The sequence below is a fragment of the Haemorhous mexicanus genome, chromosome 23 (assembly GCF_027477595.1).
Source record: "Haemorhous mexicanus isolate bHaeMex1 chromosome 23, bHaeMex1.pri, whole genome shotgun sequence".
Taxonomy (NCBI): Eukaryota; Metazoa; Chordata; class Aves; order Passeriformes; family Fringillidae; genus Haemorhous; species Haemorhous mexicanus.
In genome coordinates, this window is record NC_082363.1 from 1638173 (window position 1) to 1663844 (window position 25672).

The 25672-nt window shown below is 51.9% G+C and overlaps 1 protein-coding gene across 1 annotated transcript in view; it reads left to right on the top strand.

Annotated features, from left to right (window-relative positions):
• Window positions 1–24153, top strand: part of IFFO2 (intermediate filament family orphan 2) — a 46058-nt gene extending 21905 nt beyond the window's left edge. Inside the window, exons 2-9 of the mRNA XM_059866449.1 lie at window positions 7359–7419; window positions 7770–7865; window positions 10472–10612; window positions 12601–12743; window positions 15654–15774; window positions 19165–19254; window positions 20025–20155; window positions 21900–24153. Coding sequence (XP_059722432.1) covers window positions 7359–7419; window positions 7770–7865; window positions 10472–10612; window positions 12601–12743; window positions 15654–15774; window positions 19165–19254; window positions 20025–20155; window positions 21900–22005 — 889 coding nt within the window. The 3' untranslated portion in view covers window positions 22006–24153. The remainder of the gene's footprint in view (window positions 1–7358; window positions 7420–7769; window positions 7866–10471; window positions 10613–12600; window positions 12744–15653; window positions 15775–19164; window positions 19255–20024; window positions 20156–21899) is intronic.
• The last annotated feature ends 1519 nt before the right edge of the window (window positions 24154–25672 follow it).

A 25672-nucleotide genomic window follows, 5' to 3' on the forward strand; every position in this document is an offset into this window, starting at 1 on the left:
CACAGTGCCAGTGCAGGTCACACGGTGCCAGCAGGGGCATGGCCTCGTGTGGGCACAGCCTTGTGCTCAGGGCTCCTGTGGGTGCCACATGGTGCCACTGTGGGCACAGCCTCGTGCTCAGGGGTACTGTGAGTGCCACGCAGTGCCAGCACAGACGTGGCCTCGTGCTCTGGGCTCCTGTGGGTGCCACCCGGGCACTGGAGCAGCCCAGCCCCGTTGGGAGGAGGGTGGGAGCACAAGGGCAGTCCTGGGATGGGACATGGTCTCGGGGGCATCCCTGGCAGCCGTGCTGTGCCAGGGGAGGTGCCCCTGTCCCCTAGGAGAGCAGGGCAGGGAGCAGCTGGTGCCACACTGGGGTGCTGCAGGGAAATGCAATGGTTCTGTTCCTGGTGTGCTCGATGTTCTGGGGGTTGGTGTGTTTGGGAACTGTCAGTTCCTGTCTCCATGGGCATTTTATGGGTACTGCTCAAGCCAACGCTTCAGTTTCCCCTTGTGGACTTAAACCTGGTAGCTCTGGAGCCCTTCCCTTCCCTTCCCTTCCCTTCCCTTCCCTTCCCTTCCCTTCCCTTCCCTTCCCTTCCCTTCCCTTCCCTTCCCTTCCCTTCCCTTCCCTTCCCTTCCCTTCCCTTCCCTTCCCTTCCCTTCCCTTCCCTTCCCTTCCCTTCCCTTCCCTTCCCTTCCCTTCCCTTCCCTTCCCTTCCCTTCCCTTCCCTTCCCTTCCCTTCCCTTCCCTTCCCTTCCCTTCCCTTCCCTTCCCTTCCCTTCCCTTCCCTTCCCTTCCCTTCCCTTCCCTTCCCTTCCCTTCCCTTCCCTTCCCAAACCTTCCCAAACCTTCCCAAACCTTCCCTTCCCTTCCCAAACCTTCCCAAACCTTCCCTTCCCTTCCCAAACCTTCCCAAACCTTCCCTTCCCTTCCCTTCCCTTCCCTTCCCTTCCCTTCCCTTCCCTTCCCTTCCCTTCCCTTCCCTTCCCTTCCCTTCCCTTCCCTTCCCTTCCCGAAACCTTCCCTTCCCGAAACCTTCCCTTCCCTTCCCTTCCCTTCCCTTCCCTTCCCTTCCCTTCCCTTCCCTTCCCTTCCCTTCCCTTCCCTTCCCTTCCCTTCCCTTCCCTTCCCTTCCCTTCCCTTCCCTTCCCTTCCCTTCCCTTCCCTTCCCTTCCCTTCCCTTCCCTTCCCTTCCCTTCCCTTCCCTTCCCTTCCCTTCCCTTCCCTTCCCTTCCCTTCCCTTCCCTTCCCTTCCCTTCCCTTCCCTTCCCTTCCCTTCCCTTCCCTTCCCTTCCCTTCCCTTCCCTTCCCTTCCCTTCCCTTCCCTTCCCTTCCCTTCCCTTCCCTTCCCTTCCCTTCCCTTCCCTTCCCTTCCCAAACCTTCCCAAACCTTCCCTTCCCAAACCTTCCCTTCCCAAACCTTCCCTTCCCAAACCTTCCCTTCCCAAACCTTCCCTTCCCTTCCCTTCCCTTCCCTTCCCTTCCCTTCCCTTCCCTTCCCTTCCCTTCCCTTCCCTTCCCTTCCCTTCCCTTCCCTTCCCTTCCCTTCCCTTCCCTTCCCTTCCCTTCCCTTCCCTTCCCTTCCCTTCCCTTCCCTTCCCTTCCCTTCCCTTCCCTTCCCTTCCCTTCCCTTCCCTTCCCTTCCCTTCCCTTCCCTTCCCTTCCCTTCCCTTCCCTTCCCTTCCCTTCCCTTCCCTTCCCTTCCCTTCCCTTCCCTTCCCTTCCCTTCCCTTCCCTTCCCTTCCCTTCCCTTCCCTTCCCTTCCCTTCCCTTCCCTTCCCTTCCCTTCCCTTCCCTTCCCTTCCCTTCCCTTCCCTTCCCTTCCCTTCCCTTCCCTTCCCTTCCCTTCCCTTCCCTTCCCTTCCCTTCCCTTCCCTTCCCTTCCCTTCCCTTCCCTTCCCTTCCCTTCCCTTCCCTTCCCTTCCCTTCCCTTCCCTTCCCTTCCCTTCCCTTCCCAAACCTTCCCTTCCCAAACCTTCCCTTCCCAAACCTTCCCTTCCCAAACCTTCCCTTCCCTTCCCAAACCTTCCCTTCCCAAACCTTCCCTTCCCAAACCTTCCCTTCCCAAACCTTCCCAAACCTTCCCTTCCCAAACCTTCCCAAACCTTCCCTTCCCTTCCCTTCCCTTCCCTTCCCTTCCCTTCCCTTCCCTTCCCAAACCTTCCCTTCCCAAACCTTCCCTTCCCAAACCTTCCCTTCCCTTCCCAAACCTTCCCTTCCCAAACCTTCCCTTCCCAAACCTTCCCAAACCTTCCCAAACCTTCCCTTCCCTTCCCAAACCTTCCCAAACCTTCCCAAACCTTCCCTTCCCAAACCTTCCCTTCCCAAATCTTCCCTTCCCAAACCTTCCCAAACCTTCCCAAACCTTCCCAAACCTTCCCTTCCCAAACCTTCCCAAACCTTCCCAAACCTTCCCAAACCTTCCCCATCCCTGTTGTTCTTTTTGGGATTTTCTTCCCTCCATGACCCTTCAAAAAAGGATCTTCCTGAAGAGTTTTGCTTATGGAACAAACACTTTCATTAAGTATGACTTGGTGAATGTTTTATTCCTTGAGGGAGGGATCTTTTTAATGAAAGAATAATCCAGCTGATACCATCAGGCATCATTAATGATCAGCTGCTCTGCTTGTGCCTTTCTGCCTTGAGCAAAAACATTCTGAACCCAGCATGTTTGTACCTGGTGCCTTCTGTGAGCACGTTGTTGGTTGGTTAAATCAAACCAGACATGTAAAATCCCTCCAAAAGGCAATTACTGAACAGCTGTCTGCCAGGCAAACTTGTCTAGAGCTGACTTGCTGTTCCAGAGGGGTTTTTGGGAATCTGCTGCCCTTCCCTGGTCTGTGTTCCTGAACTGCTCGTGGTACAGGGACAGGAGGAGGGAAGAGGATCCCATTCCTTGAGAGGGGTTTTGAGGCAGTGCTGGTGCCTTGGGAAGGCTGAGCTGGAGCAGAGGCTGGACAGAGTTAGAGAATAAAGCAGGGATCTATTGAAAGGATCTCCTCAAGGGATCCACCTTGGGCAGCACAAGGGCCCAGCCAGGGCTGCACCCAAGATGAACCAAAATGGCCCCAAAATGAACCAAAATGGCACAAAATGAACCCAAGATGAACCAAAATGGCACAAAATGAACCCAAGATGAACCAAAATGGCACAAAATGAACCAAAATGGCACAAAATGAACCCAAGATGAACCAAAATGGCACAAAATGAACCCAAGATGAACCAAAATGGCCCCAAAATGAACCCAAGATGAATCCAAATGGCACAAAATAAACCCAAAATTAGCCCAAAATGGCACAAAATGCACGACCGCTCACGGGGTCTCTCCCTGGGATCAGCTCTGCTCCATTTGCACCTTGCCGTTCATGGTCCAGTTCCAGCTCCAGCCCATCCAGTCCCATCCTGTTTTTCTCTCTCCAGCCCACGGGGTTTGTGCTCCTGGGCTGAGATTTGGATCATTTGTCCTTGGTGCCAGCCAGAGCAGGAATTGTTTTGTCTCCCTGCTCTGTGCAGAGCTCACCATCCCATAATGTGAAGCCCAGACCCAGGCACTAAAGCAGCACAGAATGTGAAAAATAGAAAAGCCAAACCTGAGATATCAGCACAGAATCAGAAAAACAGAAAATCTGAACCTGAGGCATCAGTGGCAAAGTGTTTGGGGCTGGTGCCAGCCCAGAGCTCGGTGCAATTCCATGGACACTGAGGCTGGAAAACCTGGGGAAGCTTTTCAGGGCTGTCATCCCGAGGTGTCTCCATCTCTCTCCTGGGAGCTGCTGGCTGCTCTCCCAACTCCGAGGGAGCAGAGCTGGGCTGTGACTCAGCTTTACAAGGACACTGCTCGGAGCCCCGCTAATCCTGACTGCTCCGGGGGTTTGTTTGCCCGGTGTCCTTCCCGGAGTGCCGGGCTTCCTTTGTTCTGCTCTCAGACAGCGAGGCAGGGCTGAAGGAGTGACGGAATGGCCCTGGAATGTGAGAATGTGATGTGTCACATCTGGGAAAAAAGGGCTTCAGAAAAGTCAGGCTTGCCCTTTATTTGCGGGTGGATGGGACTGACACGTCCTTGGAAGGTGGGAAAGAAGGGAAAAAAAATAAAAAAAGCCTGGCTTAGGCATGAACAAATTCATGTAGCTGATCTTTTTTTAGAAGAAAGAACTAAAAATGTAATAAAAAGCCCCAAAGTCTGGGAGCTTTGGACGGCAACGTTTGTGAGTCAGAAAAAGGATTTTTGGATGCAGCTGGAAACCATTGCAATTGCTGCATGTGAGCCAAGAAATAGAGTGTGCTTGGGGAGCAGCAGCAGCTCATCTCCTGCTGCAGTGGGAAGGCTGCTGGGGGAAGGTTTCCCAGCACTTTGGCTATTGCAGAACTGTAGGATCTGGACTCTCCTGGGCTGGAAGGGACCCTCAGGGAGCTCCTGCTCCCCTCCTGCTGTGTGGAGTTGGGGGTGCTCCCCTCTCCCTGGGATGGAGGCAGCTCCTGGAGCTGTGGGGGCCCTCTGTGGCATTTTGGGCTGCATGCCCTGGTTCCGTGTGCCAGGGAGCACAGGGGCACCGTGGCCTGCTGGGGTTACAGTTTGACCTCAGATGGTAACTGAGGAGAGAAATACTGATTAATGTAAATGACCAGGAGAATAATGGAGTGTGGTGAATAATAAAGGCAGCAGAGCCATAATTAGCATCCTCTCAGTGCCCTGACTCCTGGATTTTGGGAATGTGCAAAGGCACAGCTGCCAAGGTCCCTTTAAAGTCAGGTGTGCTGCAGCAAACACAGGATGATCACAGAATGAGCAATCTTCTTATTGTCTCACCTCCCTGGAAGTTGAGATGCACAATTAATCCTCCTCTCCATTGTCATCCCCTGCCTGGCTCTGTCCTTTCCTCACTGTGAATATTCTCCCGAGGTTTAAGTGTGAGGGGAAAGTAAGATTGGCATTTTGAGCTGGTAAATGAGGTTAATCAGCTTGGTGGTGGGTGGGAGGAATGTGCTCTGGGGTTAAGAATTTGATATTAATGGTTAGCAGGACCCTCCTTGCCAGACCTGTGAAAATTCCTTTCAGTCAGGCAGGAACTTTAAAAAAATCTGGTTAAAAACTGGTTGGAACTGATTAAAAATCACCTGATGGTTTTATTGTTGCTGTAATTAAGAGAAACAGGGTCTGTGGGAGGGTGTGTGGAAGGTGGCACCTTTCCCCCTCTCCTGAAGAAGACCCTGGTTTGGGTTTGCTGGCAGGAATTAGGCCTGTAAATCTCTGCAAAAAGCACCAAGCAAGGAGGAGCTGCTGGGATGCCTGCAGGAGGAGGGAGGCTGGTCTGAGCAGGCTGGGGATGTGCAATTCTGGCAGCTGCCCTGGCTGACCTGCTGGGGGGGAACTCGAATCCTTTCTCCTGCCTTTCGGCAGAGTCAGGGAAAACACACAGATGACGTTCCCCAAAAATTCCTCCCTCCCTCCCTCTGCAGAGGGCAGGGTGAGGAGGCAATAATTCAGCAGGAGGGCTGGATGCAGCCAGGATCCCTCCTCCCAGGAGTTCAAACCTTGAGAAGCAGCAGATCAATTTTTGCAGTGTCTGCTCGACTCCCATCCAGTGGCAGGAGGCAGGAGGGATGATTGCCCTGAAACAGGAGAGGCAGCTCACACACTGCCAGTAGAATTGCCTGCTTTGATTAATTTCACCTTCTCGCCTCTGATATTACAACGTGAAAGGCAAAGTTGCTATTTTTATAGTAATGTACATGTAATTAGTACAAAACCCACCCAGGGCATGGAAATCCGAGCTGCAACGTTTGGTCACAAATGCAAATTCCAGCCTAAATATTTTCCCCTGCCTGGCAGTGAATCGATGCTGGTAAAAAGATGCACAACAAGTCCTCCTGCAAAATGCAGCTCTCACAGGCTGTGCTGAGTGTTCTGCCCCCCTGCAGCAGGGAAGAGTGGCTGGGGTGGGAATGCCCTCAGACATTCCCTCCCTGGCCAAGCATCCCCTCTGGTCCTCACAGGTGGGATGAACTCTGTGCCCAGGGGCTGCTGTGGGCACCAGATCAGCCTCCACGGGCTCATCCTGCATGCAGCCATCCGTCCCCATGGGCTTGTGCCTTGGAAAATGGGCTGAATCTCTGCAGTTTGGTGCATTTAACCACTGTGTTTTCAGTGATTCCATGGATTTCTGGCCTCACAGTTCCAGCTGAACTCTGAGAAGTGTTGAGGTAGCAGCAGAAGTGGTTGTAATGGCACGTGGAGAGTCTGTTCACAGGATTCTTTTTGATTTGTGGTATCCAGAGTTTCTTTTCCAGGAAGGTAATTCCTGTTGTCCCAACAGACAGGCAGGTCTGGGGTGGCACTGGTGCCTGTTCAAGGAGGGGCACATGCTTGACTTTCCCTCTCCTGCCAGACTCAAACCCTGCCCATGTCTATGGATGTGTATCAGTGTTCTTCCAGAATCTTTCCAGTTAAATTTGTCAGATTTGGGGTTTGCTGTAAAGGGTTTCAGTGCTTAAAAACAGAATTAAAAAAAAAAATACAATACAAAAAACCAATATAAAATACAATACAATACAAAATACAATTATAAAAATAATTGTAGGACCCCAGAACGATTTAGGTTGGAAGCAGCCTTAAAGTAATTTTGTTTCACTCCCTTCCACAGACCAGGCTGCTCAGAGCCCACTAATGACCTCAGCCACCGTGTGAGCTTTAATTAAACAATTTCAGCTCTGTCTCCTTCCCTGGCACCCCCAGCACTGAGGGTGGGCACCCAGCACTTGGGGACTTGGAGTGTTCTCCTGGCAGCTGGAGGGGTGGGCAGTGGCTGGGCATGGAGAGTGGTGAGGATTTGGATACAGAGGGCACAGCAACACATGGACTGAACTGGGAAATTGTCACAGTTTTGATTGACACAACTTCCCTGATTCTTTCTGGACCAAAAACTTCCCACCTCATTAGCAGCCAAATATCAAATGAACTGAAAGAGGGGAAATTTAGGTTGGAAATGAGGAAGGAATTGTTCCTGTGAGGGTGGGGCCTGGCACAGGCTGCCCAGAGGTGCTGAGGCTGCCCCTGAATCCCTGGCAGTGTCCAGGGCCAGGCTGGAGCACCCTGGGGTAGTGGAAGGTGATCTTTGAGGGGATGGATCCCTGGAATGGTGTCTGTGAGCGCCCTTCCAGCCCAAAGCTCTGTGATTCCCTGGTTCTGCTGGAGGAATGCTGGTCCCTATGAAAGTGGAGACAGCTTTCCTTCCCTCAGCCTCCCTGCTCTGTCTGAGACCATCTGCTCTGCATTTCCAGTAACTGTCACACTCCCTCCCACAGCCATCAGAGCCTGTGATTCTGAGGGGAAGAACTGCTTTTCTCTGTAACTGACACTGCACCTCTTGCCTTTCAGATGGGAAGAGGAGCTGACGAGAAGGATGAGCCTGGAATCCATGGTGGAAACCTTGAGAGAGGTGAGGTTTGGGCAGTGTGGGGTGGAAGGTGCAGGGCTTTCTGCAGCTCTCCTCGTGCTGCTCAGCGTTTTATTTGTCTTTTAATTACAAATTTGCCTCCTGGCTAGAGCAGCTGTGCTGCTGTAGAGGACAGTGCTAATGCTGGGAAGCTGGAGCAGGAAATGACGAAGTTTGTGACAAAGTTTCTGACAAAGTGGGAGGAGGGAGTGGAATTTACAGCTGAGGATAACAATTAAATTTCACTAAAGAATGAAGTTCCATTGTAACCCCCTTTTTAACCAGCCTGCTCAGGCTGAGTGGGAGCTGGACTGGGCTCTCCCCTCTCACCCCCTGGGTGTTTTTCCTTGCAGGAGGCCCAGGAAGCAGAAGCTCTCCAGGAGGAGCTGAATGAGAAGATTGAGAGGCTGAAGGCAGAGCTGGTGGTCTTTAAGGGTCTGATGAGTGATGTAAGTACAGAGGGCCCTCTGTGGCTGTGTGTCCTGCACATGGCTTCATCCACAGCCAGGTGATTAGTGAGTGCTGCTGTGTAATTAGTGATGGCTGCTGGGATCTAATGCATCAGACAGATCCCCCTCCCCTGCTTCCTGTCTGGTCTGTGTGGAGATGCATTAACTGCTGCTTACCCATTACCAGGACTCTGCCCTCCCTCCCTTCCCCACAGCTGCTGGGCAGCCTCGGATCTGGGAGAAGAGGGCTGGAAAAGCCCCAGACTGGGGAGCAGGCTCAGCACTGGGCAGCTCCAGGAGCTGCTGGCACGGGGACTTTGCCTGGAGCCTTGCAAAAAAATCCTGTTCCTAAAGGAACACATTGTATGGAATCATGGACTGGTTTGGGTTGGAAGGAGCTTAAAGATCATCCTGTTCCACTGCTGCCCTGGCAGGGACACCTTCCACTGTCCCAGGCTGCTCCAGGCCCTGGCCTTGGGCACTGCCAGGGATCCAGGGGCAGCCACAGCTTCCCTGGGCACCTCTGCCAGGGCCTGCCCACCCTGCCAGGGAGGAATAAGTGTTTCCCATCTCCCTTAATGAACTCTGAAAAGATGAATCCTGGTTCAGGTATTGGCTTTGCTTCCAGGGCTGGTTCAACCTCATGGCTTTAAAAAAACAAAAGTTTTGTTTGCTCAGAAATTTCCTCACGTCTCATTAGATACTGAGCTCTCTTCAAAGCCAGAGGATCTTTTAGGCCCTGGGTGGATAAAATTCTTTTATTTAAAAGTGAGATCATGCAGATATCTGGAAAGATAAGGCAGGTGAACATTAAGATGCCTTTCTCAGTAATTCTGAGGTAGTGCTGAAGCCATTTGTCTGAGGAACAAACCCTGTTACACTGATTTATTCTGCAATTTTTGCACACAACAGCCTTCTCCTGACTTCACAGAAACCTGCAGAACCCGCTCCCAGGTGTCAAATCCATTCTTTCAGGGCCACTGGATCTGCTCATGGGAAATTTGGCAATTAGCTGTGTGTCCTTCTGGTGGTTAATCAAGGGTGGCTGTGCTGGGTTAGAGCCTGGAGGGGAGAGGCTGCTGGGGCTGGACTCCATTCACCCAGGAGCTGCTGTGTGTGCAGAGAGGGAGGTGCTGCTGCAGGCAAACATCCTCTGGGCTCGGGGAAAGTGCTCTGGGCAGGCTCTGAGGGATGAGGGAACCGAGGAAAGCACTGGGAGTGCTTGCTTTGAGCCTCACTGGGCAAATATTTAGAATAGAGAAGTGCAAAATGTTGGCACGTGGCTCTTTCCTTCCTGCAGATAAGGATCAGCAGCTCAGCAAGTGAGGTTGTGTCGGTGTTGAGAGATTTATTTTCCTCAGAGTGTCTGGAAAACACAAATCTCTAGAGGTGGTTCACAGGGCCTGGAGAAGAGTGTGTAATAATTTAAAACGAGAAATGGTGGGGAAAAGCAAATCAAACCAAGAAAAAGCCCAAAGTTTTCTCTTAGAAAGGGGATTTGTGTTTAAGAATGGTCTGCAAAGGGTTCTTCCACTTTAGTATCCCAGGTGGAAACATTGCTTAGGAGTGGAACTGTCCAGGAGAGCAAGTCTCAGCTAGGATGGAAAATATGCTTTGGGGGTTTTTAAATGGTTCTTCCTTCATAAGGAGCCAGATGTTCTGTCTGAGTGGGAGGATCTCAGAAATTAGAGCTACTACAAGGCAGTATTTTTCACTACAAGGCAGAAATTTTCATGCAGAACTTTAGCTGGGCTGGAAGCCAGGTTGGTGCCAGTGAGGAGTGTTCTCTCTGCCAAGGTTTTCATGGATCTCCTTGTATCCAGTCACGATTTGCTGGTCCCATGCTCTGTGTGCAGTTGCTGTGGAGCCTGGCTTCTGGTTTATCAGCAGCTTCTCTGTGCAGGCACAACTTTTGTGTCTGCAAGAGGGGAAGTGTTGCATCCTCACCAGGATTTACATTTCACTCTGCTCTGCACACACTACACAGGGGGTGCTCTCCATTTTTAAAGTGTTATTTATGGAATCCCAGAATGGTTTGGGATGGAAGGGACCTTCAGGACAATCCAGCCCCACCCCCTGGCCCGGGCAGGGTCTCCTTCCACTGTCCCAGGGTGCTCCAAGCCCAGCTTGAGCACTTCCAGGGCTGGGGCAGCCTCAGCTTCTCTGGGCTTTGCACTATCCCTCCGTGCTGCTCACCCACCAAGGCTCCCCTTGCCACACTGAGCAGTTGTTTTGGGGTGGGTGCAGGTTTTTTTTGGTGGCAAATCCTTCTGAGTTGGAGCTTTGTTAGAATCAGGGGTGAGCTGTGGAGCCCTCAGACTGCCCCGGTGGGGAATTTATTCCCTGGAACAAAAGCTCTCTGGAAATTCCTCCCTGGAATAGAGGCTCTCTGAAAAGTTTCCTGTCTGTTCCTTGCTGGGTTCTGTGCTGGAGGCCACACCTGTGGTGGTGGCAGGAGAGGGAGAGTTCTGTCACTGCTCTCTGCCCGTGCTCAGGGTGTGAGGTTTCGCACTGGTGTGGCCTGGGGTTCCAGAGATACTGTGGGGTATCTCTTCTTGCCTGAACTGTCTAATAATAGAAGATAATCCCTGCTGTCCTTCCTGCAGCCCATGACAGACCTGGACACAAAGATCCAAGAAAAGGCCATGAAGGTGGACATGGACATCTGCCGCCGAATCGATATCACGGCCAAGCTGTGCGATGTCGCGCAGCAGCGCAACTCGGAAGACGTTTCCAAGATTTTCCAGGTGATTAGGCCCTGAATTTTCCATAGGGCAGGGCAGGAGGGAGCAGTGCTGAGCAGTGTGGTCCAGGTCGTTTGCCTTTTCTTGAACTCTCTCTCCATAGCTGTATTTCCCCCGCTGTCTGTCAGGGTGGCTCTGCTGCAGGAGCTGCTGCAGCACCCGGAGCACAAAGTGCAGAGAGTTGAACAAAAAGGGAGTCCCAGGATGATCTTTAAGCTGTGCTGTGAGTCTGATGTTAGTCTGTACTGAATGCAGGGAAAAAAAGCAGTGTTACAGGTCTAGGTTTGTATCATTCCCCCCTCCCATTTGTTCCCTTCGCAAGTGGCAGGTTTTAAGCTTGTGGAACTGTCATCTGAATGTTCTTATTTCTGGCTCGAGCTCTGTGGCCAGAAATAACATTTCTGTGATGGTGAGCTCTGGCTGCTCCAGTTGCTTTCCTTGGAGCTCCTTGGAGCTTGAAGGAAAGTCCTTTAATTTGCTCCAAAAGCAAGCAGTGACAGCTCTGCTGGATCAAGGCTGTCACTCCCAGTGCAGCTGGTCTTGTCACAACTGCAGTTTCAGCTCTGATTAACCCACCTTCCTTCTGCTTCCATCTAAATGTGTCTTGCTCAGGCTTTCAGTAAATCTGATGCTTTTCTGTGTGTAGTGATAGCACACAGTGTGCTAAGTGCTGTCCAGAAACGTGTAAAAGATCCTTGTGGGCTCTGCTGGTGAAGCTGTGAAATGTTTGATGGTTTTTTCCCCTTGTGCTCCCCAAAAGACTCGAACCTCCTCAGAGGAGAATTATTTCTCTGTCAAGTTGAGCCACTCTGTGGTGCCAGTGCCTCCTTCTTGTCTCTGAGGAGAATTGCTGAGCCTTTCTGCTCAGAGGTGACTGCAGAGCACACTCCTGGTCAGGCCTGCAGGGGTTAAAATGACCAGGAGAATGACCAGGAGAACAAGGCCAACAAGGGGTGGTCTGTGGTGCCAATAAGAGGGAAAACTGCTGTAGGTTGGGAGTGGATTGTGTGTTTGAGGCTCTGGCACCAGCTGTGCATCCTGTGTTCCCAACCCTCTGGGAGCATCCTGTGTGTTCCCAGCCCTCTGGGATCCTCTGGGAGCATCCTGTGTGTTCCCAGCCCTCTGGGATCCTCTGGGATCTGGGATCATCCTGTGTGTTCCCAGCCTTCTGGGATCCTCTGGGATCATCCTGTGTGTTCCCAGCCCTCTGGGATCCTCTGGGAGCATCCTGTGTGTTCCCAACCCTCTGGGATCCTCTGGGATCTGGGATCATCCTGTGTGTTCCCAGCCCTCTGGGATCCTCTGGGATCATCCTGTGTGTTCCCAGCCTTCTGGGATCCTCTGGGAGCATCCTGTGTGTTCCCAACCCTCTGGGATCCTCTGGGAGCATCCTGTGTGTCCCCTCTGTGCCCCTTGCACAGGTGTCCCTTGAGTTCCCTAAACTTCATTTCTTGGGGGCTGTCCAGGCTTTTCCATGGCTCAGCCAACCCTTCTTGTGTGCTGAGGATCCTCAATCTGCTGGTGCTGGGGTGGGGAATTTATCCCCTGGAAGAAAGGCTCTCTGGAAATTCCTCCCTGGAATAGAGGCTCTCTGAAAAGTTTCCTGTCTGTTCCTTGCTGGGTTCTGTGCTGGAGGCCACACCTGTGGTGGTGGCAGGAGAGGGAGAGTTCTGTCACTGCTCTCTGCCCGGGCACTGCTGCCCCTTCTGCTTTGCCCAGGCTCATCCCAGCCTTTCCCTGGCTCATCCCAGGCTCTGCATGGCCCCTGGCAGTGCCAGGCCGGGCTCAGTGACCGTCCCCAGAGCGCTGGCAGCCTGCAGCTCGCTTTGCTCTCCCCAGCTGCTTCCTGTGCTCCGTGCGCGCTCCTCAGGCCGGGCAGGGGATCCCGGGAGCTGCCGGGCAGCCACACCCGCTCAGCCCTAACCCCTCTCCTCTCCTTGCAGCCCAGTTCCCTCCCGAGCCCGGCAGTCACTGCTCTCTCTGCCCCCTAGGTGGCTTCCAAGAAGAAGGAGCGGAAGCTGCCGTCGGACGAGGAGCTGTCGGAGCAGGACGCCGACAACGGGAGGTTCTCGGATGATGAGGTCAGCTGCTCGCTCAACATCACCGATGAGATGAAGAGGATGTTCAACCAGCTGTGAGTACCCCGAGAAACTGCTCCTGACAGGCAGCCTGAGCCTGGAATCTCGGAGCTGGCAGCGTGGCACAGGCCAGGAGGTTCTGGGGAAGTTCAAATGAAATGCTGAGATTTCTGCTCCTCCCTCAAGTGGGAGGAACTGCAGAGGATACAAAAAATACAAACTGGTTTTGCTATTCTGGGTTGCTGCAAAAGAGGAAAAATGCAACAAAAAAGAGTCAAAACCAGGAGTCTGTTTTACATCTTGGGCTGAATATTTGATTTCTGGAGTTTGCTGCTGCTGGGCTGGATAGAATTTGGACTGAAAGCTCAGCTTGGGGTGGATACAAACCTCTCACGTTTTTTGGGATGTTTTTCAGTTGGGCTGCAGGCAAATGGGAGTGGTGGATCTGTCTGGAAGCTCAGTGGACAACAATTTATAGATGTCAGGAATGTTGGTGTTGTCAGCTGTTGCTGCAAAGTCCAGTCTCCCACACTGGAAGAACTGGAGTTTATTTTGCCTAAAGCTTTACCCCTGAACTAAATCTTTTCACCTAAGGCTTTACCCCAAACCAAAGCTTTACCCCAAACCACATTCCTCCCAGGAAGGAAGTTTGTAGCAGCCCAGGAGGGACTCTCAGCACGTGGTGCTGTCTGAGCAGTGCAGGGAGGTGGCTGGAGGTGTGCCCATCAGGGCCAGGGTAGAAACCTTCAAACCCCCAAAATACTCCTAAAACACCCCAAAATATCCCCTAACCCCAGCCTGGGACCTCCAAACCTCCTGGGAGCCTCAAAACACAGGTGGGGTTCCCCAAAACCCTCCCAAAATACTCCTCAAATCTCTTCAAATACTCCCAAATATTCCTAAATTCCACCCTAGGAGCCTCAAAACGCAGGTGGGGTCCCCCAAAACCCCCCAAAATACTCCTAAAACACCCCAAAATATCCACAAATATAGCCTGGTGAGGCTTTTTGGGCTCTCTGCTGTTCTCTTTTGGCACAGAAGAGCCCTGAGCAGCACCGTGGGTGTGACTGCAGCACCCCAGGGGATGGGGGGTGTCCCTGCCAGCTCCTGCAGTGACAGCAGAGCTCCCAGAGCTTTCCCAGGCAGGGCAGGACAGGGTTTGTGGAGGGAGTGCATGAGGGGTGCTCTGAGCACCACCAGCTCCTCCTCTGCTGCCAGACACTGCCAGGAGTTGTTTCAGGGGAGCATTTCCTCCTTTCTGCCTGAAGCCCCTGTGTGGAAGGGATGGTTTTTACCCAAGCTGTGATGATTCCCCTTGTTAGGGCTCCTTTCAGATGTCTTTAGGCCCTCAGTAATAATCAGTGTAATAAATAGAGAATTTTGACTTTTCCACTGCTCAGTTCAGTGTGACAGCAGGCTGAGTGTGGATTTTTTAAAACAGCAAGAAGTTAAATGTACCTGCTAGGTTGGTCATGCATTTAGGTTTTTATTTTGTTCCCAAACCTGCCCTGTGATACCCAGTTGGTTTTGGTCCTGCTAATGAAATTCTTATCTCCATGTCCTATTACCCGTGGCACAGAGTGCTGCAGGAGCCTTGTTCTGTCAGGCTAGGGTGAAAGTGTTGGTGGCTCACTGGGGGTGGGCCTGGGGTCTTTGTGAAGCAGAAAATAATAGCTTAGAAATAGATCAAGGAGCTGCTACCATTAACAGAAACAAACCAACTCGCTTTTTAGCTGTAATGAACTTAATTTTTAAGAATTAAGCAGCACAAAATCAGAACTGCAGTGGATTTTGTGTGAGGTCAGCTCAGGAGCCTTTCTGCTCTCTGACCAGGACAGATCTTGGAAAAAGAAAACAATTTGAAGGAGTGGAATTGCAAAAGGCACAGTCATGAGTGTCCAGGTGTTTAAAATGACATTTTTGCAGTGCTGCTGACCCAGACAAACCTCCTGGCCCTTGCCAATCTCTGCAGCCTCCCAGGGCAGCATCGGGCTCCTGCTGAGATCCGTGCTGAGATGTTATCAGCTTGGAGGAAGTGAGCTAAAGCCATAAAAATGCATCAGCCTGGAATCCAGGCTGCTCAGGGAGAAATTCCAGCTCTTTGTCAGGGCTCCTTCACCACCATGAGGAGCAGCTACTGCTGTATGCTCTGCAACTTTCCTTTATTGCACAAGGTTAGAGCAGATAAGGGTGTGAAAGGCCACTCCTGCCCTGTGCTCTGCCCTCGGTGGCTGCAGCAGTGTCTGTGCTGCTGTGCACATCTCAGGGGCTCAGCCTTTTCTTCCTGGTTCCTTCCAGCCCTGGTTCCTTCCAGCTCTGGTTCCTTCAGTTCTTGTTCTTTCCAGCCCTGCTTCCTTCCAGCTCTGGTTCCTTCAGTTCTTGTTCTTTCCAGCCCTGGTTCCTTCCAGCTCTGGTTCCTTCAGTTCTTGTTCTTTCCAGTCCTGGTTCCTTCCAGCCCTGGTTCTTTCCAGCCCTGGTTCCTTCCAGCCCTTGCTCCTTCCAGCCCTTGCTCCTTCCAGCCCTGCTTCCTTCCAGCCCTGCTGTGTTCCAAGGCTGCAGGGGAGCCCTTGGCTGAGCTTCCCCGTGAAGTCCTTGCTGGTTCTGTGCCCTGTGAAATCCCCTGAGCTGTGTTTGGGCTCCTTTCTTTTGGAGGAAAGAACAGCTCCAAACATTTCTGTGGTTTTGCAAACAGGGGAAGCTACTGTGCAGCTCCATCTGGAGGGCAGAGCCAGGCCTTGTGCCCCAGCAGCAGCTCCAACAAGGAGCCTTTATTCTGCCGTGGGGTGGCAGGGAGCCCAGCAGAGAGGGGCCTGGCAGTGGCACAGGCTGTGGTGAGAACTGTGAGGATTTCCAGCGCTGCATTGTCCCCCCATTCAGCTCTCACAGCCCATTTTTCTAGACAATTAGTTGAAGGGCTGAGGAGTGGGGGGCTGCAGTGCTCTGGGTAATGCTCTTTGTTCTCCCAGCCGCGAGACCTTTGATTTCGACGACGACTGTGACAGTTTAACGTGGGAGGAGAACGAGGAAACGCTGCTGCTCTGGGAGGACTTCACCAACTGCAACCCCTCCATCGACCTCCAAGGAGAGGTGAGTTCATCCCCGTGATTTTCTCCAGCTTTTCTCTGCACAAACTCTCCCTCAGCTGCTCCTTTACAGCCTTTGAGCCTGTGGGTGTTGGACTGGTGATCTAGTTCGCCACACAGACTGACTTTGATTTTAAAATCCTCTTAGTGCTTCCTCTCTGTGCTTGATTTGCAGTCTGTGCAATCACTTTATTGGCCAAACTTTACTTCCTTGGCTCCTTCAGACTGAGTATTTAAAATACTGAGTGAGAGGTGAAGGACCCAAGCTGTCTGTTCCAGGACCATCAGGGAATTTGTCACCCTTCAGAGCTTTCTCTAAAGCTCTGAGCTGACAGGAGGGAGGTTTAGATTTGATTTTAGGAAAAAATCCTTCCCTATGAGGGTGGAGAGGCCGTGGCACAGGGTGCCCAGGGGAGCTGTGGCTGCTCCATCCCTGGCAGTGCCCAAGGCCAGGCTGGATGGGCTTGGGAGCAGCCTGGGTCAGTGGAAGGTGTCCCTGCCCATGGCAGGGGATGGAATTAGGTGAACTTTAAGCTCCTTCCAGCCCAAACCAGTCTGGGATTCTGTGATCTTCCACGGCACCTCACTTTCTCTGTGAATTATCATTCACACTTCATTTTGGTAATAAGGGGAGTGCAGGGCATGGGGTTGCACAGTTGTTCCTGTGGGGAGCTGAGCAACCTTGGCTTGGTCTGGGAGGTGTTGAAGGGTGTAAATCCCATGCCAGACAAAGAACCTGTGGTTGCAGGACCACAAAAGCCCCAGGGATCTCTGGACCCGTGAATCTTGGGCTTTCCTCTGCCCAGACAGTGGGGATCTGCTGGCAGTGGTGGATAATGAACAGCTTCCTTTTAATCCTAAAATCCCAGGGAAAGGCAGCTAATCCAGCCACTCCAGAGCCTTCTTAAACCAGCCTGGAGAGGGCTGGGAATGACAGGGATTGGCTGGGGATGGCTGGGAATGACAGAGAACAGTCTGGGAATAGCTGGGAAAGGATGGGAATGGGCTGGGAGTGGCAGGGAATGGCTGGGGGTGGCTGGGGATGGCTGGGAATGATGGAATGGCTGGGGATGGCAGGGAACAGGCTGGAAATGGGCTGGGAACAGGCTGTGGATGGCCTGAGAATGGCAGGGAATGGCTGGAGGTGGGGCTGGGGTTGGCTGGGGATGGGGCTGGGAATAGCTGGGGATGATGGAATGGCTGGGAATGGCCCCGTTACTGAATCCTGAGCAGCACGGGGCGGGGGGGGGAGGTGGGAGATGATCCCTCCCAGCCAGGGAAGATGCTGAGGCAGCAGCCTGGGGGATGTCTGGCTGCCAGGGCGTGTTCCTGTTCCACCTCCCCATTCCTGGATCATCCATCCAGAGCTCAGGGAGCCTCTGGGGAGTACTGGGAACTGCTGGGGCTGCAGAAACCACGAGGAGCTGGAGCAGAGAGCAGCAGGGAGATAAAAGGGACAGAGAGTGGCACAGGGATAACAGGAGCAGAGAGTGGCACAGGGATGACAGGGACAGAGAGTGGCACAGGGATGACAGGGACGGAGAGTCGCACAGGGATAACAGGAGCAGAGAGTGGCAGGGAGATGACAGGGACAGAGAGTGGCACAGGGATAACAGGAGCAGAGAGTAGCACAGGGATGACAGGGACAGAGAATGGCACAGGGATGACAGGGACAGAGAGTGGCACAGGGATAACAGGGACAGAGAGTGGCACAGGGATTACAGGGACAGAGAGTGGCACAGGGATAACAGGAGCAGAGAGTAGCACAGGGATGACAGGGACAGAGAATGGCACAGGGATGACAGGGACAGAGAGTGGCACAGGGATAACAGGGACAGAGAGTGGCACAGGGATGACAGGGACAGAGAGTGGCACAGGGATTACAGGGACAGAGAGTGGCACAGGAATAACAGGGACAGAGAGTGGCACAGGGATAACAGGGACAGAGAGTGGCACAGGGATTACAGGGACAGAGAGTGGCACAGGGATGACAGGGACAGAGAGTGGCACAGGGATGACAGGGACAGAGAGTGGCACAGGGATGAAGGGACAGAGAGTGGCACAGGGATGACAGGAGCAGAGAGTGGCAGGGAGATAACAGGGACAGAGAGTGGCACAGGGATAACAGGAGCAGAGAGTGGCACAGGGATAACAGGAGCAGAGAGTGGCAGGGAGATAACAGGGACAGAGAGTAGCACCGGGTAATATCGACAGAGTATGGCACAGGGATGACAGGAGCAAGGAGAGTGGCAGGGTGATAACGAGGAGCCTGGTGCAGGAATTAATGACAGCTGATTTGCATACGCGGGCGTGCCTGGCTAAGCACAGCAATAGCGCCGAGCCGAGGCCCCGCGCGGGGAAACTCTAAAGATTTTAAGAAGCTTAAATCCTTCTAAATGAAAATTATCCAAGGAAAGGGTAGATTTGGCTTGTAGATGGAGGTTCAGAATAAAGACTGCTCCGGCTGTGCCTGCTCTTTAACATGTGCTTTACATGCCTGAATCTTCCTTCCGTGGGTTTTATTCCTTTCAAGTTCTTACACGCTGCCCTCGCCACCTTCTTTTATGACCTTCCTCCTTAAAGCTCTTCTGCATATAAAAGGATCAGCAGGATGATTCTTGTAACTCCAGGCTGGATAGCCTGGTGTGGGTACCAGGAATGAGCCCTGTAAATCTGCCACAGATGTGGCCAGAGCATGGAAACCCCATTAACACTCATAGGTGCAGTTGTGCTAAATTGATGATCATTTTTAAATAGAAAATGGAGGTGGCTGAAGGCTTAAAAGAGGGAACAGTGACATCGTGGTGCCTTTTTGGGCAGCACCATGCAGCTCTGTGTGTTTGGGAGCCCAGACTGTGCTGTCAGTCCAAAGGAGGAGCTTTCCTGTGGGACAGCATTTGTTCCTGCTTTATCCAGCAGTGCAGGAATTCCAGTGGGAATCCGTGCATGCACTGGAGAGTGATGATAAGTCCCTGGAAAATGAGAATTCCAGTGCAAAGCTGGGAGTAGCAGTGTGGTCAATGCAGAGAAAATTAAAAGTTTCATGGCTGGAGAGCAATCCCAGTCTGTCCAAGTGTGATCAGGCTGTGAAAGGCTCAGGAAAATCAGGGTGTTGGTGCTTTGGAATGCAGCAGGCGCATGGGTTTAATTGCTGGAGCCTTGATCAGCCCTCTCCTTTGTGTGTCCAGAGCTGTGGTCATGGCACAGAAATGTGTTTTCCTGGTATTCCAGACTGAAGAAGAATATTCCTAGTGTGTGAAACAGTGTCTTAAAAAAATCAGTGCAGGAAGGAGCACAATAACCTGCATTTCCAGGGAGGTTAAATAAAATCATCAGTTCTCTCCTGAATTCCTTTATTTCCTTGCTGATTTTCTGTGTCCTCTCTCCCCTGCAGGAAGAAAACCTGGGAAACTTGATCCACGAGACAGAGTCTTTCTTCAAAACAAGAGACAAGGAGTACCAGGAGACAATAGGGCAGATTGAGGTGAGGAAGGGGAGCTGTTCCTGATGGATGGACACAGCACAGAGCTGTCCCAGAGGGAAGCAGGAATGTCCATATATCCAACAATGCAGAGGCATTTCCCTCTGGTGTGCCCTGGGGATTTTTCTAAATGCCATTCTATGGGCTATTACTGCTCCATACTTCAGCACTGAGCATAAATCTGGGGCTGGTGGAGAGAGAACCTGCAGAACAAAGAGAATAAAACCACACCATTTTTCTTTTCCCCCCTTTGTTGTGCATGTCCACCCTCACCCTGGGAAATGCTTCCCAGGATGTGGCCTCACCAGAAACAGCAGCTGGAGCTTCTCAAAATCTCTGTCCTGCCTGGAGCTGCTATCATTAATGACTGCCTGTTGACAAACAAGGTGCCAAGAGCAGCAAAGGCCCTCCAGGGTGATAGATGGCTTTTTTGAGCTAGGTCTTATAAGCTCTTGGAGATTTATATTACACTTAAGATAGTTCAGCTACTTTAGAAGGCATAAAATCAGCAGGATGGCTTTTGTGGTAGTGTTAGAAACAGAAGTTTTAATAAAAAGCCAAACCAGGGCTGTTCAGAGCCAGTGTGGAGCTCTGATTGCCCTTCCTGGGCTCATGGGCACATTGGCAGTCAGGAGCAGCGAGCTGAAATGGGCACTGTGGGGTGTTTGGGTGGGCTCTGGGCAGCTGAGGCAGTCTGAGGAGTGCAGGAAAAGGAAAGCAGTGCAGGAAGAGTGGGATTGCTCCTCCCCTGAAGCTGATTCTTTGCCCTTCAGCTGGAACTGGCCACAGCCAAGAGCGACATGAACCGGCACCTGCACGAGTACATGGAGATGTGCAGCATGAAACGGGGCCTGGACGTGCAGATGGAAACCTGCAGGAGGCTCATCAAGGGCTCAGCTGACAGGTGAGGGCTCCTCTGCTGCCCCAGCAGCTCCTTCAGCTGCAGTTCTGCATGCTCAGAATTTCAGCCTTTCTGTGCTGACTCCCAGGAGAACCCTGCATTTCACCTGAGGCCGTGGAGAAGCTTCCAGAATCGATTGATAGAACTGGGATTAGCGTTTATTAGAGTTCATAAGAAGTGTGTAATACCACAGGGTGGAAAACTTAGAGTTTGGGGTTTTAGAATATAGTAATAAATACAGAGCAATATGGAGGTTTTAGGGCAGAGGCTGCTCCTTCTTCTTTACCTTCACCTTCTGCTTCACCTTCTTCTTCCTTCTTCTCCATGGGTTTGGGTGATATTTTGTAACTGGACAGAAAAGTCTGCATTGTGGTCTTTGAGTGATTTGTTATTGGGTTAAAAGTGAAATTCATTTAGGTGTCATTTCTTAATTGGATAGCTTAGCCTTAAAAGACCTTGTAGCAAAAGACTGTTGGCCATTTAGTGCCTTGTTGGTGAAGAACTGCAGAACTCACTGCTGTGAGACTCTAACACTGATAAGAAATAATAAACACCTAAATCTGAACACAGACTGTCAGTTTGAGTGCCTTCCATCCTGACCTCAACAGAGGTGGAAAAGAAGCTGAAAAGCAGCACATTCCTTGCTGGGTCTGATGCTGGAGAGGGCACCTGGAGCAGAGGCTAGACACTGTTAAGGAATAAAGTAGGGATTCATTAAAAGGCCTTCAAAGATACACCTTGGGCAGTGCAAGAGCCTGGCCATGGCTACACCCAAGTGGACCATGGGGGATCAGTTTTCACACTTTTGTAAGTTTAGTCCATTTGCATATTGCGGTTAATTGTACAGTTACAGCTTCAGGTAATGAAGTCACATTCTCCCAGTTTGCTTCTCCCCAGTTCACTTTTGTTTGCACTTTTTGGGCCTGGAGCTGCAATAGTTCCCCTTGGTTCTGGGGCTGGAAAGGATTGTTCTGTCTGACTGAACTGTGGGGAGAACTTGCTGACACTCTGTGTGAAGTTCAGAGTTACACACCAATGCAGCAAAGAATTTGAGAAATATGAAAGCTCAAACTTAAGGCACCAGTTCCTGCAGCTTGGGCTGAAGGCAGCACTGTCACTCGATGGCCTTGTCTTTTGGAGACTCTTGTGTCCCAGATCAGCCCTGAGAGGGGGAGTGTGGGGTCCTGTTCCTTGGAACAGCCCCAAGGGTTCAGCAGCTCCTCCTGAACACAGCTCAGCTGGACTTCCAGCCTTTAACATCTCAGATTTAGAACTCTGAAAACCCCAAATTAAATCTCGACTCTGGACTTACAGGAGGAACTTGTTTTTTAATCTTCTCATGTGTTAAGAACCTTATACTATGAGGGATTTCTCTTATCTCCTGCTCAACCCCAGTAGAACAAGATGATAAACTTTCAATTTTCAGGGCTCTGGGTATTAGGGCTGCTGAGAGTCTTTGCTCTCAATTTCCCCATCAGTAAACCTGGGACAGCCTCTGTGTTTGAGCAGGGGATGGTGGGGTGGCACCTTGATTTTTCTACTGATATTTTCTGTTTAACCAAAAGTTTAATGTTATTAAAGGGGTTTTTTTATAGCTTGGAGAAATTCCAATGTTTAATGTTAATAAAGGGGTTTTTAAATAGCATTGGGAAGGGAAAGTGACTGTTTTCTTGTAAGACATTTTTTTCTTCCTTCACTCATGGATATTTAACTTTTTGGCTGCACTTTTCCCTTTGTTTCCCTGCAGGAATTCTCCATCCCCCAGCTCTGTAGCCAGCAGTGACTCAGGAAACACAGATGAAATTCAGGATGATTTGGACAGAGAGACGGACGTGGAGCCCATGGTCAGCTGATAGCAAGACTGGAATGCTCCAGTCAAGGGGGAGATGGAGAAGAAGATTCCAAACCAATTGCTGGGGGAAAGGTGAAAGACTTGAGAGCCCCTGCAGAGGGACTCTGAGGACTCATTCCTACACGCATCCCCTCCCAGCCAAGGATTGGTGCTGTACATTTCTATTGTTCTACAAACCATAAATGCAGAGTCCTGTAGGAAAACACGGTGTTTTAATTGTGCCTTTGCCCCAAGCTGAGCCACTTTGAGCTCCAGTGGAATATTAATAGCAGGTGTTTTTATAAAATATATTATTTAAAAAATAAAACCACAAACAACCAAAGCTGGTGGCAGCAGAGGATGGTGCTGCAGAGGCTCTGGGCACTTCAGTAAGCTGCTGGTTTTATTGAGCTGCTGCACTGATTGGCAAAAGCAACATTGGCAAAAAGAGCAGCAAAACCAAGACAATTGTGGTGCAATTACAAATGTCTGGCACAAGAATAAAAGAGAATTGCCTCCAAATTGAACTGCAAACATTAAAAACCAACAGCGGGTTTGGAGACGGCTCGCAGGGTGAAGCAGTTCTACGAAATTCAGAGGGTTTTCTTCATCCCACCTTCTGGGGTGAGGGAGCCTTTGGGATGTGTCCAAGGTTTCTTCTGGACTCCAGGACCTGGAGGAGCAGGACTCAGCTCGGTGGCAAAGCAGGGGGGCACAGGAGGGGTCACTGGGGGGGGCTATCACTGAGTAACTTCTATGCAAAAACAAAAAAAAAGCTCGCCTTATTTATATGGAATGTTTGGTCCCTGCTGGGCTACAGTTATCCCTTGGGAAAAGGAAAGCTAAACCCACATTTGCACACTTAGATGTCTGTAGAGCTTCTTTTGAGGTGGAATGTTGTATCACAATGCCTTTCTTTCCAGTGGTTGGGTTAGGAGGGGAGTCAGCCCTGGTTTGTCTCTTTTTTCAGGGTTTTTTTTTAGTGTTGGCAGATTTTCCTTTGCAGACAGAGAGCTAACTCCATTTTTTTGCTGCTTCCATGATGTGTAGACTGGGGTAGGTGAAGCATCAGGATAAACTGACCTAGGTGTAGGCTGGAGACAGGACTTTGGGAGAGCTCCTGACCTCTGTTCTTGGGGAAAGCTGAGCACTGGGAAATGCTGAAATTCTTTTTAGGGTATAGTAAACTGAATCCCAAAGTGCTGCTGCCCTAGAACTGGGGAGGAACAGCCATGAGCTTTCTCTGTGAGAAAGTGACAAGACCTTGGCTTTGTCCATCTTTCTGCACTTTTACCCAGGAGAAGCAGCATCAAAGGCAGACCACGCGGTGGTGGCTGAGGAAACTCCAGCCCCACCGAGCTCTTCACCGTTAGAATGGGAATTGTAGCACCTCAGCCAGGTAAAAACAGGGTATAAACCTCAGCCAATAACTTTATGTTTGTTTTTAAATCAAGATGGAGAGCGTAGTTGATACTGCCCAAAGCCAGCTGTGGGGTTAAGTGGTGGTTGGAACTCAGAGTAAGTACCAAATGTGTTTGTTTTGCCTGCCAGGAGTGCTGTGCAGGGGCAGTGCTAGGGCTGGACAAGGAAAATCCCGATTTCTGCACCCTCTCAGTGTTAGGGAAAGGCAAAGTGGCTAATCCTGTGGCTTCCTGAGTGCTGTTCCCAAGCCTCTGGATCTCTGGAGTTGCACTGCAAGCAAGCAGCCAGTGCAGATCCTGCTGCTCTAATCCATGGAGAGCACGGGTGTCCCGGAAAATGGCTCATTCCTGGCTGGAACCCCTCAGTCTGGCGTGGCCACGGAGAGGGGCAGGGCCCGGGGTGTTCCTGGGGGCACAGGAATGTTTCCCCTCCTGTGCTGCTGCCTGGAGGTCAGCTCCACCTCCTGCCTGGACACAGCTTTGAGACCACGTGGGTCAAAGGAGCTCCCTGAGTTTTCCAGGCTGGGAAGGAGGGACCAGGCTGATCCATCAGCATCCATGGTGTGCAGGGCACGAGCTACAGCTGATGGCTGCTGTCCAAGCCCAAGGATATTCCTCTGGTGTCCTCAGTGGTGGCAATGCTCAGAGCAGAGTAGGTGACAACTCCTTGGCTCCTGGGGTGAGGGGCTTTCCAAAGCCTGGTCTGTCCTGTAAATAACTTTTCTCTGGAAGAGAAACCTCATTCCAAAGTGCTCATTCCTGTTATTTCTTAGGTGGCCAAAGTGGTAAATGTGATGTTCACTAGGGCTGCAAGCTGGGGGATGGGTGGGTGGGTGGGGTTTTGGGGTATTTTTTGGGCTGGGACTGCATGTTTGAAATCTGCAATTTGAAGGGTTTTGAAGGGTTTTGAACTTCAGCTGCTCCCAAGGAGCCTTTCCCGAGGCTGAGGAAGCGCCTGCCAAGTCTGGATGTCTGTGATGCTTCAGTGGCTGGGGCAGGCATTGCTCAGCACAGTGAATCAGCTCCTGGAGCCTGCCCCAGCTCCCTTCCTGGCTCCCTTCCTGCCGGGAACGCTCCCTGAGCTGCCTTCACCTGGGAACGCTCCTGGAGCTGCCCTGGCTCCTTCCCCCAGGAACACTCCTGGAGCTGCCCCTGGCTCCTTCCCCCAGGAACACTCCTGGAGCTGCCCTGGCTCCTTCCCCCAGGAACACTCCTGGAGCTGCCCCTGGCTCCTTCCCCCGGGAACACTCCTGGAGCTGCCCCTGGCTCCTTCCTCTGGGAACACTCCTGGAGCTGCCCCTGGCTCCTTCCCCCAGGAACGCTCCTGGAGCTGCCCCTGGCTCCTTCCCCCAGGAACACTCCTGGAGCTGCCCCTGGCTCCTTCCCCCAGGAACGCTCCTGGAGCTGCCCTGGTTCCTTCCCCCAGGAACGCTCCTGGAGCTGCCCCTGGCTGTCCCCTCCCAGCTCTGCCCCTGGCCCCCTCACCCCGAAATGCCCCTGGCCCCACAGCCCCAGCAGCTGTCAGGGTCGTGCTTCCCTTCTGCTCTGGGTTTGTTATTTTTCCCTGAAACTGAGTGTCCCGGTAGGGAAAAGGCTGAGTGTTCCCAAAGCCAGGAGCTGTTGTGCTGAGGGCAGGGAATTCCCAAACAGGAGCTGGGGTGTGGGGTGGGCAGGAGCAGCCACAGCGGGTGCTGAGGGAATTCCCAAACAGGAGCTGGGGTGTGGGGTGGGCAGGAGCAGCCACAGTGGGTGCTGAGGGAATTCCCATATCAGGAATTGGGGTGAGGGGTGGGCAGGAGCAGCCACAGCGGGTGCTGAGGGAATTCCCATATCAGGAATTGGGGTGAGGGGTGGGCAGGAGCACCCACAGTGGGGTGGGGGAGAGGGTGTGGGGTGTAGCAGAGGGTGTAGAGCTCACGTGCACGGTGCTGATGTGTAGGACAGTAGAGGTTCCCATGGATGTCGGTGTCTTCCTTGTAACCACATGTACTCCATTTTTAAAGAAGAAAAGGTGTTTTCGTGCTCGGGGTCGGGGTTTATTTTCATTCTTTAGGCTGGGCCAGCCTTTTGGGGCAGCTGGGGTTGGTCCTTGGGGGTTTCCCTGGGAGGTCGTTGGTTCCAAGTCCAGCCGTGCTGCTGCTCCTGCTCCGTGTGTGTGGCACCACTCCAGAAACCAGATCAAAGCTTGCCAGAGGAAAAAAAAAAAAGAAAAAAAGGAATTGAATTGTAAAAATGCTGGAAATTATTTTGATGACCTCTTTCTTTTTT